Source organism: Schistocerca serialis, chromosome 5 (assembly GCF_023864345.2).
Source record: "Schistocerca serialis cubense isolate TAMUIC-IGC-003099 chromosome 5, iqSchSeri2.2, whole genome shotgun sequence".
In the NCBI taxonomy this organism is placed as follows: Eukaryota; Metazoa; Arthropoda; class Insecta; order Orthoptera; family Acrididae; genus Schistocerca; species Schistocerca serialis.
In genome coordinates this window covers 509067046-509088871 of record NC_064642.1, presented here as the reverse complement: position 1 = coordinate 509088871, position 21826 = coordinate 509067046, and the positions used below count along the sequence as shown (strand labels likewise).

At 39.7% G+C, this 21826-nt stretch overlaps 1 protein-coding gene across 1 annotated transcript in view; it reads right to left on the bottom strand.

Moving 5' to 3' along the window:
- The window catches only part of LOC126482033 (dynein axonemal heavy chain 6-like), a 1073010-nt gene that overhangs the window by 497900 nt on the left and 553284 nt on the right, over nt 1-21826 (bottom strand). Inside the window, exon 99 of the mRNA XM_050106005.1 lies at nt 3749-3932. Within this exon, the coding sequence (XP_049961962.1) occupies nt 3749-3932 (184 nt within the window). The remainder of the gene's footprint in view (nt 1-3748; nt 3933-21826) is intronic.

Sequence of the window (21826 nt, the reverse complement as noted above, 5' to 3'; positions counted from 1 at the left end):
GGCAGACTGTCAATGCACTGTGTTACTGTTCATTTTTGGAGCATCACCTGCAACCAGCTTTGTGAAAGGAGCAGCGTCACTTTTTGCGAAACCCACCCATCAATTTGCATGACAATGCGCGGGCACATACAGCGCAAGCTGTGGCTGCTTTGTTTGTTCGATGGGAATGTGATGTACCGTACCATCCACCATAATCCCCTGACATAAGTCCTTGTGACTTTGATTTGATTCCAAAGATGAAGGAACCACTTCATGGCATTCACTTCAGTACTGTTCCAGAGATTTGACAGGCAGTAGACCGCTCCATTCGCACCATCAACAGAACAGGCTCTGCTAATGGTATACCATGCCTTTCACATTGCTGGCGATAGGTTCTACACAACATTGGTGACTACTTTGGAGGACAGTCACAGGTTCAAACACGTAACTCTTTTGTGTCGGTTGTGAATAAATAGTGCCACTATTTAAGTTCCAACCCTCATACTATCCATGCCAGGGGCAGTACTTTTATCAGAGGACGAAGCTCTCTACAGCTCAGCCATTGAGAATTTCTGTAGCAGAGGGTGACTGTCACTGGGATTTGGGTGTCTGACAGATGGAGATATCTGCTTATGTAACATCTGTTCTGTAACACAACTTGTAGGTAATAAATTGTAACGGCAACATATTGTAGATTTCTTGAAGCTCTTCACTTGCTTCCACATAATTGACAGTGTAGTGTCTGCAGTTATAGAGTTTTAGATGTTTTTCCAACTCATCCTATCCTTACTTTAAAAAAAAAAAAAAAAAAAAAAACACTTTGTTTCCAATTTTTTGCTGACAGATGTACTTTTGTTGGGTACTATGTCTCTTATATTTCCTCAGTGCCTGCTTACATTCCTTTGAGGACTTGCTGACATACTGTATCCTACCACAAAGAAGTGGCTCAGTAAACTAACTTATGTTGAGGAAATACCTTTGTGATGGCCTCAATAATGTATTGTGTTAGTCTGGAGTAGGTCGAAGCTAGATCTTCAGATATCTCTAACTGTGAGGGGTTAATTTTTAACCTGTCAAAATGTTTATTCCAGTCAGCTTTCACGATTTTCCATTTGCATGCAGGGTAGATTCAACATGCTTCTTCCTTTGTGGCAGTAAAGTCTGAACAACTGGCAGGTGATTGGAACCCAAGGTATCTACTTTTACTTTCCAATTGGTTAGTATGGCCATATGAGGTGATACAAAGCTGAGGTCTACTGCTGATCCATCATTCAGCAGCACTAGATTTTTGTCTTCCAGGATTGTTATTGATAGCTGACCATTGTGATTGTTGTGCTCATATCTCAATGTTGTGTGGTGTTGATTAAAGACTCCCACCACAAGCAGTGGATTGCCAAATTAGTTAACAAAGATGTAACATTGGCAGTTGATTGGAGCATGTTAGGTGGGTTGTAGAAGGCCAGTATGTTTAGGTCAGATCCTGACATTCATTTGGATACTGCAACACTTTGTACGTTTTGGTTAATTCAGTTAAGTTCACAAATATCATAATGAATATTTTCTTTCAGAAGTATACCTGCCCCTCTATATCTGTTGTTTTTTTCACTTCTAATGATGTCATAGTCATGAAAGTGGAAGTCCTCCATGGGCTTGAGCAATATTTCATAAACGTCACAGACTGACAATTTGTGTTTTGGAGTAGTGGGTGAAACTCTCTTTACTGCAGGTAAGATCTAACATTTCAATGTAGTCTGCACTTGACAGCTTTTGCCATCATTTACAGAAACTGAAGAGGGCAAACCAGTAACACTAAGTCGAACATTCTCTGCTACAGTGTTTTGGCTGGAGAAAGTTGTGTCAGATTGTTAAGTAAGAAACTCTGGACAGAATTAATAAGGAAGTTTTTTGTTTGTTCACTTGTGGTGATCAGCTGAGGTTGGCGAAGATATGGATTTCTTTGTATGGTTGTTGCTGGATGTTGATTAGCCTGCCATGGCAAGTGTTATGTTTCTTGTTGCTTATTGATGTATATGCCGAAGGGTTGGTTGTGCATCCTGTGCTTTTATACACTGCATTGCTCTCCTGCTTGTGTACTACCTATTTTCACATGATGCACAAGCTTCTTGATAACTGATATTATTGTAAGCCATTCTATGCTTAATTTCTTTTGTGTTAATTATTGAAGGCATATTTTATTCGGTGAGTTGTGAGCTCCTTTGCAGTGAACACATACAGGAAGTGCTTCTTCTGGAGATACATTAATACTATGTGTAGCAGCAAACATACTGCATATTGTATGGCTATTGCATTGTTTGCTATGATGTTCATAATGCAAAAATTTGTAGCACTACAGCACAGGGAAAATATAGGTCACTACTAGACCCCATAGACCTTGCATTTAAACATGGCCTCTGTCGTGATTTGAATGTAATGTACATACTGGTTAGGGCCTCCTGTCTGCATCCCTTTGTGTGGCCATCTTATAATATATTCTTTCCGACACTACCAGGATGTCAGACTCCGTTACTGATAGTATCTCCTCCTACACCAGGGAAGTGTGGACACTGCAAATTATCCCTTCCACTGTTGTTAAGGGCTTGGGTACATATGTTTCCAGGTTGTTTGGTGAGACTGTATTACTGCTAGTCAGGGCATTTACAGTTGCAGTGCTTACATTCTCAATTTTAACTCTATTCTTCCAAGATGATGAAATGTTCAATATTTGGTTTGTATGTTACTGCCCTGCTGTCTGAGATTTTTGCTGAGTGCAGTCTATCAAATCTTTTGTCTATGCCATCCACAAACACTACAAAATAACAATTGCCATGTATGTCATACAGGTTCAATGGATGCTTATTTGTAGGCTGAGTGTTCCTGAGATGGATTCATCCATATTGTCTTTTTTAAGTGTTCAGGAGCTGAAGAGCACTATAAATGGCATTGAAAGCCCGCATGGTGCTACTGATAAATTAACGTGAGTGTTCGGGGCTCCCAGCCTTCACTGTACTGGCCACTGTCCATCTAGTACCCATGAAAAGTTAACAGATCACTTTAGTAGATGCACACGCACAAAAAGGCAACAAACTGATAAGTCTGTCACCAAGAAATCGAAATAATGCCGCATTAAAACCTGTAGAGTGAATATCAACTCCTTCTTCTGTGGAATGGTCTTAACAGTTTCTGGCTTTTGAAATCATATACAACCAACACTACTATCAATCTTAACTGAGAGTACACAGTTATGTTAATAATATAATTATAAATATTATGCAAATAAAAACTGAAGTTAAATGTAATGAAATGTGTGATAATGTCCTTACTGAGTGGTAAAATTCTATATAACTTTAGGTAGCAGAAACAACTCTGAGACTACTGAACTGTATTTTAAGTATTATGGACAAGTTGACTGTGAAATAAACCTCAATGTTAACTTATGAAATGTCTGATTTTGTCAAATTAAAATCTGAAGACCATCACAATAAGTCACTATGATAAGTATTCAGTTTTTATTTCTTTTATTAACATTTTAAAAGAAGTTTTTATTTGGAAAGGGCAACAACTGCAGTTATACCAATGGAATACATGTCTTAATTATTACTGTAGGTAGGGAAGATGGTACAAATTCTGTAAACGACCATTACAAATTATACAGAGAGAATCAATTAATTGCAATTGTACACAAAGAAACTAAATGATTGAAAAAACAAAACATATCATATTATTATAAATGAGTCTGATTATTACAGAAAGAAGATTAATACTGGCATACCTAAAGGCATCTCCCACAGGACTCATACATAAAACTAAATGGAGCCTGCTTCTAACTCTGCTTATAAAAAACTCAAATATTCCATCTCTGTTTCCTTCATCAATACCTGCCTCCTTTGCATCATTTCTTGATGCAATGATAACTTTTTCATACTCATCAGATTCAAAAAGGTTAGGCACTTCACCTGGAATGCGAATAATGATTTAGTACTGAGAACTAAGTGACTAAACATTATATGATTAAGAGTTATCAAAAAGTCCAATATTCTCTAGAAAATGAATTTGCAGCAGTTAATTTCTAATTGTTATTCACTATACTAATGTCTTCCAAGTAATGAGTTTATTTAGTGTGCGAATGGTTTTAGGACAATGGGATATAATGTAACCAAATGGAAGAAACATATTTCAATCTTGAATCTGACTAGAAATACTTAATATGATGTACAACTAGCATATAACTGTCCTTGGGTTATCTTCATGAAGAAAGAGAAAACATGTAACACATAATCCCAAATAAAACAAGTCAAAATACAGGAATATGTTGTTTTATTGAAGTCACCAGTCTAACTGGAACAACACTTATACCATTATAGTCTGCTGGATCCTGGACAAAACTCTGTCATACAATTTGTGTCTATCCAAACATGTTTTACCACAGTGTGATATAATCAGCGTATTTTTATTCTGCAGTATTATTATTTATAGAAAACTATCACATTATTTTGCATTTATATATTTGGCTGAGTGTTAACTACCTATGAAGCCATAGAAACTACGCATTAGCATATCAACAATATTAGGAAAGGAATAGATTGCTACTCTCCTAACAGATGACCAGTTCAGTTGCAGTCAGGTACTGTTACGCATTATAGCTTTTGGCCAAAGTCTTCTTCTTTGCTGAAGAAGATTTTGGTTGAAAACTATAATGTGTAACAGTTTTTTCATGTTGCCTATCTGCAACTTAATGGGTCATCTTTAGGTGAGTAGCAATCTATCCTTTCTCTAATATCATTAACTAGCTATGGTTTACATAATACAAATGCATGATCCAAATGCTGATCCCCCAGATCCAGACTGCAGTTCTATAAAAAGGCAGAGGAATCTATGGATGCAGATACAGCAGCTTAAAATAAGTGTAAAAGAACTGAAGACAACATACATGATTCATCTTGTGAGACTTATGCAGAGAAGTAGTATAACTTACATGGAGTGCAAAGAAGACACAAATAGGATAAGATGGAAATAATGTTGTAAAGGAATTAGAATTATCAGACACTAGTAGTTACTTGAAGAACAAAAGTGGGGTTCTATTATAATGTGTCTCTTCCATATATGTGATGTTTTAAAATATGTAACGTATTCCCAAATGATTTTAAGATAGTAATGTTCTCTTCAGCTATGTAGGAACATGATATGTTTATCACAGTTGAGTCTTCAGAACATCATGCTCCAAACCAATGTAATTTTTTTAAATTTTTTGCCTAAAGATTTAGTTTCAATATGCTACCAAAATTGCCATTATCTACTATTCTTTCAACAAAATTCTGATTTTGTTGAAGACAGCCAGCAGGATACTGACAATATGTGCTGTGGTCCTCTAAGCAAGGTGCATATTTCGACACAGAAGCTGGTTAATATGTATTAAGTGTCAAACTGAGAGTCAGATTCACAATAATGTTGTCAGTATCTTGTGAAGAATGGATATTTCTTCATTTTTCTAGACTTTATTGACATTAGGAGAATGTCTGTCACTCACAATAACTTAGTGTCCCATCAATGTCAATGACGTTACAGATGTAAAACAAGGATGAAGAAAGAATGCAGTCCTACTTTTCTTAAAGAATAGTCTCAGGATTTGCCACAGAGATTTGGAATGACTGCGAAAAATATAAATCACAATGGCCAAATGAAGATCTTAACTCCCGTATTCCTGAATGTTGGTCCATTTCTTAACAAATGCACTGGCTTGGTAGTTAAAGTGTATCAATCTCTTCTGGATTTCCTCACAGTCGAATTACACTAAGGAGACAAATGCCATGGAATACCTCCTTATATACTGTCAGACCTCCTTTTGCCTGGTGGGTGTAGTCATCAACTTGAAGTGGCATGAACTCAACAAGTTTATGGGAATCCCCTGTAGACATATGGAGCCATACTGCCTATATAGCTATCTATAATTGCAAAACTGTTGCCAGTGCATGATTCTGTGCATGAACTGACCTCCCAATTATGTCCCAATAAATGTTAAATGGGATTCATGTCAGGTACAAGTATGTGGTATGCAAATAGAATAGCTAATTCACAGGATAAAATTAAAACCATATGGCCAGTTGTGAAGGAAGTATTTGGTCAGCAGCACAAGGTCAATGATATAAAGTCAGTTCACAGTAAAAGTATTTCTGTTAATGATAAATAAAATATATGTACAGTATTTATCAATCATTTTTTGAGCATTGATGTTGAATTAAATAAAAATTTATTTTTACGGGAATCATATAACTTTCTTGGCAAATGCCTTTCCGAGATTGACATCTCAAATACTGCTCTGTGATACAGACAAGAGGGTGACTGAGTCAATAATTAAATCACTTAAGACTAAGGACTCTCATGGTTATGATGGAGTGCCTAGTGGAATATTAAAGTACTGTACTGCACATGTTCGTCCTGTATCTGTAATTTTTCGTTTAGGAATGGTAAGTTTCCTGAACGATTAAAGAACTCAGTAGTAAAGCCGCTTTATAAAAAGGGAGAAAGGGATAATGTAGATAATTGTAGACCTATTTCTATGCCATCAGTGTTTGCAAAAGTTATTGAAAAAGCTGTGTATATAAGGATAATTGAGAATTTTATACCACACGATTTGCTATCAAACATACAGTTTGGATTTAGAAGTCATTTAACAACTGAAAACGCAATATTCTCTTTTCTCTGTGAGGTACTGGATGGTTTAAGCAAAAGATTTAAATGCTTGGCATATTTTTTTGATTTAACTAAGGCATTTGATTGTTTTGATCACAAAATGTTGCTCCAGAAGTTGGACCATTACGGAATACGGGGAGTAGCTCACAATTGGTTCACCTCTTATTTTAGCAACACACAGCAAAAGGTCATTATTCACAATGTTGAGAATGGCTGTGATGTGGGGTCTGAGTGGGGTACAGTCAAGTGGGGTGTGCCCCAGGGGTCAGTGTTGGGGCTACTCCTGTTCCTTATTTGTATAGATGATATGCCTTCTAGTATTAAGGGTAACACTAAAACAATTCTGTTTGCTGATGACACTAGTGTGGTAGTAAAGGATGTTGTGTGCAACATTGACTCGGTTTCAAGTAGTGCAAGTAGTGAGAAAAGGTGGCTCTGGTCACGAAAACTGACAACAGGTGGGAGAGCAGTGTGTTCACCACATGGTCCTTTATATCCGCATCTACTGATGCATGATGAGGATGACATGGTGGTCAATTGGCACTGTTGGGCCTTCCGAGGCCTGTTCAGACAGAATTTAGTTTAACACAGTTAAAATGGTTCAAATGGCTCTGAGTACTATGGAACTTAACTTCTGAGGTCATCAGTCTCCTAGAACTTAGAACTACTTAAACCTAATTAACCTAAGGACACCACACACATCCATGCCCGAGGCAGAGTTCGAACCTGCGACCGCAGCGGTCGCGCGGTTCCAGACTGTAGAGCCTATAAACACTCGGCCACTCCGGCTGGCCCACAATTAAATGATAACGTACAAGGTTTGCTGGATACAGTGGCTAGAAATAAGAAAAACAAGAAGAAACAAAAGGTTTGTAATGAGGGGACCAAAATAAGATAAAGACATACAACCAGGTGATTAATTTTTTTGTATTTACATGGTGGGACTAACACTGTCTCAACACAAGGTGGGGGACAGAGGAAAAAAAGAAGTAAATATGGGAAGAGATAGGCCAGGTGTACAGGAGTACCAAGAAAGGAGGACTTACACTTGTGTTAATGCATTGTTTGATAGGTTAGAAGATGTTACAATAGGAAATCATCTCTGAAGGGAAAAGAAGAAAAGTAGATTTGAAAGGTAAGAGAGGAAGTTCTGAGGAATGAGATGAAAGCAGTACATTGCAGTTTCAGTAGGAACAAAATATTCAGTTTTTTAGACTCACTCCAATACTGTGAAAACTAAAACTAGTCTCAGTTGTAAAATATTATGGAAGTTAAGTAAATAGAAAAATATTAATAGTGTGAAAAAGTGTCTGAAATTGTTTATCTGAGATAATATCAATCAAAAGACAAATTGAAAAAAATAAAAAATTCAGGTAATATGGAAGTTATGTGTTAGTTTAAGTCCTCAAAATCTAATTTCACTAAATTAACTTTAAGGCAAAATAAATCTATAAGGTGAAGTGAAGGGGTAGCCGGAGTCTGTTATGATATTTATGAGTGGTCAATACTTTGAACATAATTTCATATTACTATCAGCAAGCAAGCATGATCTGTTTGCTGAAGAACACATTAAAAGGCTGTAAAATAAATTCAGTATTCAATGTGTACTACTCTTATATCCAGATTAACAAAGCCAAGAAATTACCATAAATGTTTGCCAAGATCAATCGATAATATGTTCAGATTTAAAGTATATACTTGTCATTAACTTTTTACTGTAATGTTAAATATCTCTGCCAGAAGTATCATCATTAAAAAATACATGAAATGATTGTTACTAAAAGGATCATACCAGCAGTCATTTTGCTATGCCTGTCTACAGCTCAATGTCTCCTCTGTATGGCGAGTAGCAGTCTATCATTCTCATAATATTGCTGTCATTCCATACTGTTTATGGTATATATAAATATATGGACAGGAATGAGACAAAAGTGAGATATTATCCACTGTTAAAGAATTTTAAATGGTATAAACATTAAACACTATCCTTAGCATGTACTTATATTTATGAGATTATTCATCAAATTGGGGGAATATGTGGTGGTGTAAGCAGTGGAGTGACATGTATCTCTATATCAACAAGGATGAATTGTACTCATTTACAAAGTTATTTATATAATACAAAAATAATAACATAAAGTAACATGTTGAGTTTAAATGTACAGGCATTGTGCGATGATTTCACTTTTATTTTCCATATTGTGAGATATATAGAGGAACGACACATCTTAATTGTGAGACAGTGATTGTATAAACTTTATAATGTGAGATACCTGCTTGGACATGAGAATTTGTATTTCATCAATCACTATCCTGGCCTGGAAATCTACAGATTTCCTGAGAAATGTCATATTAACAACTGAAGAATGTTGCAAGAGAATGGAGATGAACTTAAAAAACTAACACTACTCGAAACTTACCAAGCTGTAACTATTTCAACTGCTAGTATTCTACCTCTGTCAAATAATTGTTTTTTTTTCTATATTTCAACTGTGTCCAACAAAACACATTAGGTAATGTAACTGGACAGATAAAAAATCTACTCACCAAGTGGCGGCAGGAGAATACACATGTAAAAAAGGTTTTACTTATGCAAGCCTTCGGAGCCAGTGACTCTTTCTTCTGGAAGTAGGGTCGAAGGGGAAGGAAGTGGGGTGAAGGGAAAGGAGCTTGAGAGGTTTAAGAATAGGGGTAGAGTTTGGAAAAGTCACCCAGAATGCTAGGTCAGGGGATACTTACCAGGCAGGATGAGATATACTATGTGTATCACATACATTTGAAATTGTCTAAAACGATCATACAACTTAGATTTGTAGGAAACCATGCTAATAAAGAATATCTGACGACTGAAATTACTACTACAGGGTATAATGGTAAAAATAGTATGAGCTAGTCAGATAATTTGAGAGCATTGACACCAATTGTTAACAAGCCAAAATTACATTCTTTCTGGTACCTATTCCAGTTTTGAAAGAACTAAGTAACTTAACAGCTATCTGTAATTAAATTTTGCACACACCCAAAATTACTTCTGGCATTTGTTCCAGTATGCCTATTAGACTCCAGGAGTTTGGCTTTGTACTATCATTGCCCAGTGTGCAAATCATATCTTCCTTTCATTCCTGGTGGGACTCTTTGTAACTGGTCATTTATTAGCATAATGCAAAGCAAATTAATTAACTGTATAGAATCTCAGCATTTTGTATTTAAGAGCATGGTAGCACTTGCTTTATTGATCAGGAAGTATGTTCAAGTTGAGAGGCTAAAGTTAATAAATGGTATCTTCTTTTCTTTTAACGTCATTAAATTCATTACTCACCGTTCACTGTTGTCATTAGTGATAGAATTATTCTTACATAACTTTCTCGGGTAGTCTACCCTTCCAAAATTATTTTCATTTGATGAATGTTACCATTATTCAACTGACTCAGCACTACCTCAACATCAAACAAGAAACACTTTGCCTATGTGAAGAGAACCACTCTATACATGATCAAATTCATGAGTCTACAGATGAGGTGATGACTTTGCATCCATATTTGGAGAAGTTCACTATAGAACAACCCCATCATTCTGACATTATCACCATGAATGAGTCAGCAAACAGGGGCAGCCAACAACATTCAGTCAGTGACCATAGTAGCAGCTTGTGCCATCCAAACCAGAACTGACACAGGTCAATCCAGTGCATCCTTTTCAGGTGTCTGTGCACTTGCCATGTTTGGCCCTCCAGCCTTGACAGAGTCACATGTGCAGCTCAGACAAAGTGCTATCCACAATGGGACTGCTCATAAAATGAAAACATTACCAGGTGCACCAGTCTGACATAAGATGTGTGTAATAGCTCCAGAGTTATTACAAGCTGGTATCATCAGGCAGTCCAACAGTCTAACATGTCCCCAATGATGTATATCAATGCCTGTTTGCAGCTAGGGTGTCGATTTAATTATCATTTCAGTCTAACAGTCAAGGGGCCTCATACATTCATCTAATGACTAAGAAGGATGACACATATAGACTTTGCAGTGACAAGCGGTCTCTCAACTCCAGCACTATCAAGGACAGTTATTGAGTTCCAAATATTCAGGACTTTACTCATAATTTACTAAGTGCCTCCATGTTCAGCACATTGGACTGTAAAGAGGCTTAGTTGCAGATTCCCATGAACCAAGAGGACATACCAAAGGCAGATATTACCTTTCCTTTTGGACTTTATGAATACCTTTACATGCCATACAAACTAAAAAACACAGCACAGACGTGGAAAAGATTCATTGCTACACCAATTTAGATGATATTTGTCTTCTACGCTTCCCATCGCAAACACGAGAAGCACCTCGAACTAATTTTCAATGCCTTACATAAATGTGGCACCTTAGACAATGACAATAAATGTCAAGTGTGAAAGTCAGTAGTTACATTTTCTGGTCATTCAGTCATCAGTGAAGGTAGATTAGATTACATTAGATTAGATTAATACTACTTCCATGGATCATGAATACGATATTTCGTAATGATGTGGAACGAGTCGAATTTTCCAATACATGACATAATTAGGTTAATTTAACAACATACTTAAGTTAATATAACAAATTTATTTTTTTGTGTGTGTTTTTTGTTTTTCTTTATTTTTTATTTTTTTTAATATTTTTGTTTTTTTTTCTTTTTTTCTTAATTTATATCTAAAAATTCCTCTATGGAGTAGAAGGAGTTGTCATTCAGAAATTCTTTTAATTTCTTCTTAAATACTTGTTGGTTATCTGTCAGACTTTTGATACTATTTGGTAAGTGACCAAAGACTTTAGTGCCAGTATAATTCACCCCTTTCTGTGCCAAAGTTAGATTTAATCTTGAATAGTGAAGATCGACCTTTCTCCTAGTATTGTAGTTATGCACACTGCTAATACTTTTGAATTGGGTTTGGTTGTTAATAACAAATTTCATAAGAGATCAATATAATAGAAGGAAACATTCCACGTGGGAAAAATTATATATAAAAACAAAGATGAGGTGACTTACCGAACAAAAGCGCTGGCAGGTCGATAGACACACAAACAAACACAAACATACACACAAAATTCAAGCTTTCGCAACAAACAGTTGCCTCATCAGGAAAGAGGGAAGGAGAGGGGAAGACGAAAGGAAGTGGGTTTTAAGGGAGAGTGTAAGGAGTCATTCCAATCCCGGGAGCGGAAAGACTTACCTTAGGGGGAAAAAAGGACAGGTATACACTCGCACACACGCACATATCCATCCACACATACAGACACAAGCAGACATATTTAAAGACAAAGAGTTTGGGCAGAGATGTCAGTCGAGGCAGAAGTGTAGAGGCAAGGAAGTTGTTGAATGACAGGTGAGATATGAGTGGCGGCAACTTGAAATTAGCGGAGATTGAGGCCTGGCGGATGACGAGAAGAGAGGATATACTGAAGGGCAAGTTCCCATCTCCGGAGTTCGGATAGGTTGGTGTTGGTGGGAAGTATCCAGATAACCCGGACGGTGTAACACTGTGCCAAGATGTGCTGGCTGTGCACCAAGGCATGTTTAGCCACAGGGTGATCCTCATTACCAACAAACACTGTCTGCCTGTGTCCATTCATGCAAATGGACAGTTTGTTGCTGGTCATTCCCACATAGAATGCATCACAGTGTAGGCAGGTCAGTTGGTAAATCACGTGGGTGCTTTCACACGTGGCTCTGCCTTTGATTGGAACCACAACACCCTAATTCAGTAGTTAACCTTTCCTCCAAACCTCTCTCCCAATCCGAAACCTCTGTCCTATCCAAAGGCCTCACCTTCAGCCCCACTCCCAGATTCAACCAAACAGCCCTCGTCAAAGATTTACTGTCCTACACTCGTACTCTCTGCTGGAAGTATCACTTTGCCACAAAGAAAAATGATCCTAATCCTACTCCTAATGATCCGACTCCTCAAGACACCATCCAAATTGAACCCTGCCTGGAACAGTTCCGTCCTCCGTCACAGCGGGACCCACCTCCTCTTCCTCAAAATAACCCTCTCCAAACCTTCCAGGAATTTCTGACTTCCAGCCTTGCATCTCAATCCTTCTTAAAAAACCTTAATCCTACACCCAACATCACCACTGCTGAAGCCCAGGCTATCCGTGATCTGAAGGCTGACCGATCCATCGTCATTCTTCCGGCGGACAAGGGTTCCACGACCGTAGTACTTGATCGTCGGGAGTATGTGGCTGAGGGACTGCGTCAGCTTTCAGACAACACCACATACAAAGTTTGCCAAGGTAACCCCATTCCCGATGTCCAGGCGGAGCTTCAAGGAATCCTCAGAACCTTAGGCCCCCTGCAAAACCTTTCACCTGACTCCATCAACCTCCTGACCCCACCGACACCCCGCACCCCTACATCTACATCTACATCTACATCTACATTGATACTCCGCAAGCCACCCAACGGTGTGTGGCGGAGGGCACTTTACGTGCCACTGTCATTACCTCCCTTTCCTGTTCCAGTCGCGTATGGTTCGCGGGAAGAACGACTGTCTGAAAGCCTCCGTGCGCGCTCTAATCTCTCTAATTTTACATTCGTGATCTCCTCGGGAGGTATAAGTAGGGGGAAGCAATATATTCGATACCTCATCCAGAAACGCACCCTCTCGAAACCTGGCGAGCAAGCTACACCGCGATGCAGAGCGCCTCTCTTGCAGAGTCTGCCACTTGAGTTTATTAAACATCTCCGTAACGCTATCACGGTTACCAAATAACCCGGCGATGAAACGCGCCGCTCTTCTTTGGATCTTCTCTATCTCCTCCGTCAACCCGACCTGGTACGGATCCCACACTGATGAGCAATACTCAAGTAAAGGTCGAACGAGTGTTTTGTAAGCCACCTCCTTTGTTGATGGACTACATTTTCTAAGCACTCTCCCAATGAATCTCAACCTGGTACCCGCCTTACCAACAATTAATTTTATATGATCATTCCACTTCAAATCATTCCGTACGCATACTCCCAGATATTTTACAGAAGTAACTGCTACCAGTGTTTGTTCCGCTATCATATAATCATACAATAAAGGATCCTTCTTTCTATGTATTCGCAATACATTACATTTGTCTATGTTAAGGGTCAGTTGCCACTCCCTGCACCAAGTGCCTATCCGCTGCAGATCTTCCTGTATTTCACTACAATTTTCTAATGCAGCAACTTCTCTGTATACTACAGCATCATCCGCGAAAAGCCGCATGGAACTTCCGACACTATCTACTAAGTCATTTATATATATTGTGAAAAGCAATGGTCCCATAACACTCCCCTGTGGCACGCCAGAGGTTACTTTAACGTCTGTAGACGTCTCTCCATTGATAACAACATGCTGTGTTCTGTTTGCTAAAAACTCTTCAATCCAGCCACACAGCTGGTCTGATATTCCGTAGGCTCTTACTTTGTTTATCAGGCGACAGTGCGGAACTGTATCGAACGCCTTCCGGAAGTCAAGAAAAATAGCATCTACCTGGGAGACTGTATCTAATATTTTCTGGGTCTCATGAACAAATAAGGCGAGTTGGGTCTCACACGATCGCTGTTTCCGGAATCCATGTTGATTCCTACATAGTAGATTCTGGGTTTCCAGAAATGACATGATACGCGAGCAAAAAACATGTTCTAAAATTCTACAAGAGATCGACGTAAGAGATATAGGTCTATAGTTTTGCGCATCTGCTCGACGACCCTTCTTGAAGACTGGGACTATCTGTGCTCTTTTCCAATCATTTGGAACCCTCCGTTCCTCTAGAGACTTGCGGTACACGGCTGTTAGAAGGGGGGCAAGTTCTTTCGCGTACTCTGTGTAGAATCGAATTGGTATCCCGTCAGGTCCAGTAGACTTTCCTCTATTGAGTGATTCCAGTTGCTTTTCTATTCCTTGGACACTAATTTCGATGTCAGCCATTTTTTCGTTTGTGCGAGGATTTAGAGAAGGAACTGCAGTGCGGTCTTCCTCTGTGAAACAGCTTTGGAAAAAGGTGTTTAGTATTTCAGCTTTACGCGTGTCATCCTCTGTTTCAATGCCATCATCATCCCGTAGTGTCTGGATATGCTGTTTCGAGCCACTTACTGATTTAACGTAAGACCAGAACTTCCTAGGATTTCCTGTCAAGTCGGTACATAGAATTTTACTTTCGAATTCAATGAACGCTTCACACATAGCCCTCCTTACACTAACTTTGACATCGTTTAGCTTCTGTTTGTCTGAGAGGTTTTGGCTGCGTTTAAACTTGGAGTGGAGCTCTCTTTGCTTTCGCAGTAGTTTCCTAACTTTGTTGTTGTACCACGGTGGGTTTTTCCCATCCCTCACAGTTTTACTCGGCACGTACCTGTCTAAAACGCATTTTACGATTGCCTTGAACTTTTTCCATAAACACTCAACATTGTCAGTGTCGGAACAGAAATTTTCGTTTAGATCTGTTAGGTAGTCTGAAATCTGCCTTCTATTACTCTTGCTAAACAGATAAACCTTCCTCCCTTTTTTTATATTCCTATTAACTTCCATATTCAGGGATGCTGCAACGGCCTTATGATCACTGATTCCCTGTTCTGTACATACAGAGTCGAAAAGTTCGGGTCTGTTTGTTATCAGTAGGTCCAAGATGTTATCTCTACGAGTCGGTTCTCTGTTTAATTGCTCGAGGTAATTTTCGGATAGTGCACTCAGTATAATGTCACTCGATGCTCTGTCCCTACCACCCGTCCTAAACATCTGAGTGTCCCAGTCTATATCTGGTAAATTGAAATCTCCACCTAAGACTATAACATGCTGAGAAAATTTATGTGAAATGTATTCCAAATTTTCTCTCAGTTGTTCTGCCACTAATGCTGCTGAGTCGGGAGGTCGGTAAAACGAGCCAATTATTAACCTAGTTCGGTTGTTTAGTGTAACCTCCACCCATAATAATTCACAGGAACTATCCACTTCTACTTCACTACAGGATAAACTACTACTAACAGCGACGAACACTCCACCACCGGTTGCATGCAATCTATCCTTTCTAAACACCGTCTGTACCTTTGTAAAAATTTCGGCAGAATTTATCTCTGGCCTAAGCCAGCTTTCTGTACCTATAACGATTTCAGCTTCGGTGCTTTCTATCAGCGCTTGAAGTTCCGGTACTTTACCAACGCAGCTTCGACAGTTTACAATTACAATACCGATTGCTGCTTGGTCCCCGCATGTCCTGACTTTGCCCTGCACCCGTTGAGGCTGTTGCCCTTTCTGTACTTGCCCAAGGCCATCTAACCTAAAAAACCGCCCAGCCCACGCCACACAACCCCTGCTACCCGTGTAGCCGCTTGTTGCGTGTAGTGGACTCCTGACCTATCCAGCGGAACCCGAAACCCCACCACCCTATGGCGCAAGTCGAGGAATCTGCAGCCCACACGGTCGCAGAACCGTCTCAGCCTCTGATTCAGACCCTCCACTCGGCTCTGTACCAAAGGTCCGCAGTCAGTCCTGTCGACGATGCTGCAGATGGTGAGCTCTGCTTTCATCCCGCTAGCGAGACTGGCAGTCTTCACCAAATCAGATAGCCGCCGGAAGCCAGAGAGGATTTCCTCCGATCCATAGCGACACACATCATTGGTGCCGACATGAGCGACCACCTGCAGATGGGTGCACCCTGTACCCTGTACCTTCTTCCTAAAATCCACAAACCCAATCATCCCGGCCGCCCCATTGTAGCTGGTTACCAAGCCCCCACAGAACGTATCTCTGCCTACGTAGATCAACACCTTCAACCCATTACATGCAGTCTCCCATCCTTCATCAAGGACACCAACCACTTCCTTGAACGCCTGGAATCCTTACCCAATCTGTTACCCCCGGAAACCATCCTTGTAACCATTGATGCCACGTCCTTATACACAAATATTCCGCATGTCCAGGGCCTCGCTGCGATGGAGCATTTCCTTTCACGCCGATCACCTGCCACCCTACCTAAAACCTCTTTCCTCATTACCTTAGCCAGCTTCATCCTGACCCACAACTTCTTCACTTTTGAAGGCCAGACATACCAACAATTAAAGGGAACAGCCATGGGTACCAGGATGGCCCCCTCGTACGCCAACCTATTCATGGGTCGCTTAGAGGAAGCCTTCTTGGTTACCCAAGTCTGCCAACCCAAAGTTTGGTACAGATTTATTGATGACATCTTCATGATCTGGACTCACAGTGAAGAAGAACTCCAGAATTTCCTCTCCAACCTCAACTCCTTTGGTTCCATCAGATTCACCTGGTCCTACTCCAAATCCCATGCCACTTTCCTTGACGTTGACCTCCACCTGTCCAATGGCCAACTTCACACGTCCGTCCACATCAAACCCACCAACAAGCAACAGTACCTCCATTATGACAGCTGCCACCCATTCCACATCAAACGGTCCCTTCCCTACAGCCTAGGTCTTCGTGGCAAACGAATCTGCTCCAGTCCGGAATCCCTGAATCATTACACCAACAACCTGAAAACAGCTTTCGCATCCCGCAACTACCCTCCCGACCTGGTACAGAAGCAAATAACCAGAGCCACTTCCTCGTCCCCTCAAACCCAGAATCCCCCACAGAAGAACCACAAAAGTGCCCCACTTGTGACAGGATACTTTCCGGGACTGGACCAGAATCTGAATGTGGCTCTCCAGCAGGGATACGACTTCCTCAAATCCTGCCCTGAAATGAGATCCATCCTTCATGAAATCCTCCCCACTCCGCCAAGAGTGTCTTTCCGCCGTCCACCTAACCTTCGTAACCTGTTAGTTCATCCCTATGAAATCCCCAAACCACCTTCCCTACCCTCTGGCTCCTATCCTTGTAACCGCCCCCAATGCAAAACCTGTCCATGCACCCTCCCACCACCACCTACTCCAGTCCTATAACCCGGAAGGTGTACACAATCAAAGGCAGAGCCACGTGTGAAAGCACCCACGTGATTTACCAACTGACCTGCCTACACTGTGATGCATTCTATGTGGGAATGACCAGCAACAAACTGTCCATTCGCATGAATGGACACAGGCAGACAGTGTTTGTTGGTAATGAGGATCACCCTGTGGCTAAACATGCCTTGGTGCACAGCCAGCACATCTTGGCACAGTGTTACACCGTCCGGGTTATCTGGATACTTCCCACCAACACCAACCTATCCGAACTCCGGAAATGGGAACTTGCCCTTCAGTATATCCTCTCTTCTCGTCATCCGCCAGGCCTCAATCTCCGCTAATTTCAAGTTGCCGCCACTCATATCTCACCTGTCTTTCAACAACTTCCTTGCCTCTACACTTCTGCCTCGACTGACATCTCTGCCCAAACTCTTTGTCTTTAAATATGTCTGCTTGTGTCTGTATGTGTGGATGGATATGTGTGTGTGTGCGAATGTATACCTGTCCTTTTTTCCCCCTAAGGTAAGTCTTTCCGCTCCCGGGATTGGAATGACTCCTTACCCTCTCCCTTAAAACCCACTTCCTTTCGTCTTCCCCTCTCCTTCCCTCTTTCCTGATGAGGCAACTGTTTGTTGCGAAAGCTTGAATTTTGTGTGTATGTTTGTGTTTGTTTGTGTGTCTATCGACCTGCCAGCGCTTTTGTTCGGTAAGTCACCTCATCTTTGTTTTTATATATAAATTTCATAAGAGAGTATATATACTGAGAAGCTACTGTGAATATCCCTAGATCCTTAAATAAATGTCTGCAGGATAATCTTGGGTGGACTCCAGCTATTATTCAGATTACACGCTTTTGTGCAATAAATACTTTATTCCTCAGTGATGAATTACCCCAAAATATGATGCCATATGAAAGCAATGAGTGAAAATAGGCGTAGTAAGCTAATTTACTAAGATGTTTATCACCAAAATTTGCAATGACCCTTATTGCATAAGTAGCTGAACTCAAACGTTTCAGCAGATCATCAATGTGTTTCTTCCAATTTAATCTCTCATCAATGGACATACCTAAAAATTTGGAATATTCTACCTTAGCTATATGCTTCTGATTAAGGTCTATATTTATTAATGGCGTCATACCATTCACTGTACGGAACTGTATGTACTGTGTCTTATCAAAATTCAGTGAGAGTCCGTTTACAAGGAACCACTTAGTAATTTTCTGAAAGACAGTATTGACAATTTCATCAGTTAATTCTTGTTTCTCAGGTGTGATTACTATACTTGTATCATCAGCGAAGAGAACTAACTTTGCCTCTTCATGAATATAGAATGGCAAGTCATTAATACATAATAAGAACAACAAAGGACCCAAGACTGACCCTTGTGGAACCCCATTCTTGATAGTTCCCCAGTTTGAGGAATGTGCTGATCTTTGCATGTTATGAGAACTACTTATTTCAACTTTCTGCACTCTTCCAGTTAGGTACGAATTAAACCATTTGTGCACTGTCCCACTCATGCCACAATAATTGAGCTTGTCTAGCAGAATTTCATGATTTACACAATCAAAAGCCTTTGAGAGATCACAAAAAATCCCAATGGGAGGTGTTCGGTTATTCAGATCATTCAAAATTTGACTGACAAAAGCATATATGGCATTTTCTGTTGAAAAACCTTTCTGGAAACCAAACTGACATTTTGTTAGTACTTCATTTTTACAGATATGTGAAGCTACTCTTGAATACATTACTTTCTCAAAAATTTTGGATAAAGCTGTTAGAAGGGAGATTGGACGGTAATTGTTGACATCAGATCTATCCCCCTTTTTATGCAAAGGTATAACAATAGCATATTTCAGTCTATCAGGGAAAATTCCCTGTTCCAGAGAGCTATTACACAGGTGGCTGAGAATCTTACTTATCTGTTGAGAACAAGCTTTTAGTATTTTGCTGGAAATGCCATCAATTCCATGTGAGTTTTTGCTTTTAAGCAAGTTTATTATTTTCCTAATTTCAGAGGGAGAAGTGGGTGAGATTTCAATTGTATCAAATTGCATAGGTATGGCCTCTTCCATTAACAGCCTAGCATCTTCTAATGAACACCTGGATCCTACTATATCCACAACATTTAGAAAATGATTATTAAAAATATTTTCAACTTCTGACTTTTTGTTCGTTAAGTTTTCATTCAATTTGATGGTAATACTGTCTTCCTCTGCTCTTGGTTGACCTGTTTCTCTTTTAATAATATTCCAAATTGTTTTAATTTTATTATCAGAGTTGCTGATTTCAGACATGATACACATACTCCTGGATTTTTTAATAACTTTTCTTAATATAACACAGTAGTTTTTATAATTTTTGATAGTTTCTGGGTCACTACTCTTTCTTGCTGTCAGATACATTTCCCTTTTCCGGTTACAAGATATTTTTATACCCTTAGTAAGCCATGGTTTGTTACAAGGTTTCTTACGAGTATATTTAACTATTTTCTTGGGGAAGCAGTTTTCAAATGCATTTACAAAAATGTCATGAAATAAATTATATTTTAAATTGGCATCAGGTTCACGGTACACCTCATCCCAGTCTAACTGCTGTAGGCTTTCCCTGAAATTTGCAATTGTTAAATTGTTGACTGAACGTACTACTTTGGAGGACTGTTTAGTATTGCTGAATGGAGCTATGTCATATATTGTAACTAGCTGTGCACCATGATCAGAAAGACCATTCTCAACAGGCTGAGCATTTATCTGGTTAAACTTATCTTGGTCTATAAAGAAGTTATCTATCAGTGAGCTGCTATCCTTTACCACCCGAGTAGGAAAATCAATAACAGGTGTCAAATTGAAAGAACCGAGTAATACTTCAAGGTCATTTTTCCTATTACCCTCTTTCAGAGAATCTACATTGAAGTCCCCACAAATAATAATTTGCTTCCCCCTGTCTGACAGATAGCACAACAAGGAGTCCAAATTTTTCAGAAATAGATGAAAATTTCCTGATGGGGACCTATATACAGTTACAATTATAAATGTGCCTTTATTTAATTTAAGCTCACAGGCACATGCTTCTTTATGTTTCTCTACACAAAACTTTTTTGTTTCTATACTTTTTGCACAATGACAACTTTTGACATATATGGCAACTCCTCCTTTCTCCATATTTTCTCTCATTACATGTGCAGAGAGCTTATAACCACTTACATTTACCTTATCCATATCAGTAACAATGTGATGCTCAGACAGGCATAGTATATCTATTTCATTCTCAGCTTCTAAATCTTCCAAACAAACCAGAAGCTCATCTACTTTATTCTTTAAACTCCCAATATTTTGATGAAATATACTTACATTATTTTTAATTATACTTTTATGAGAACCTTTCCTTATTCTAACATTTGCAGTACTCTCCTGTCTGAGTTTCTCATTGTGCTTAGGCCTAGTTCCTATACCAGTGGTCACATGGTGTTCAGAGAGGCAGATTATGTCAGTTGGGTTGGGTGACTTTAGTTCATCAATGCAATTACCTAGGACTGAGATACAACTTGGTGGAGATAAAATTTCTGGTGATTGGTGAAAATTTATAATTGATAGCTGTGATTGGTGATCCAATGTGCTAGAATTGTGCTCTTGAATTTCTTTCCTAAACTGAAGATTTGTTTCAATCCTGACCTCTCGTAGAACTTGACATCTTTCTGTCTTACCTATCCTAAAAAAGGTGCTGCTCCAACACCTGTAACCACTGGTATTTTACCATTCATGGCAGTGCCTCCCCCCCTTAAATTTCCTGCTATTACCCCAGCCAGTTTCCCCTTCCCTTTCCTGTTGAGATGTAGGCCGTGCCTGGTATAGTCCCACCTACTGAGATAATCAACAGGAACCACACCAATATGAGCCCCCGCACCCGACACAAGCAGCCGTTCCAACTCCAAATTAACTCTCCCAACAGAAGAATTCAAATGAGGCCGGTCATGGCGTCTCAGGACAGATACAAATTCAACATTGGTGTGTCTCGATGCCGATGCAATCTTTACCAGGTCACACTCTATACTGTACCCAGGATCTCTGTCGATGCTGTTCCCTGGCCCTCCCACAATAACCACGGTGTCCTCCCTGGTAAATCCTTTACAGAGTGAACCTAAATCCTCTGTCACCTGATCCAGACTAGCACTTGGTTTGAAAAAATTTGTGACCTGGTATTCTGGTCCTAATTCCTCCTGCAGAAGTTGGCCTACACCTCTGGCATGAGAA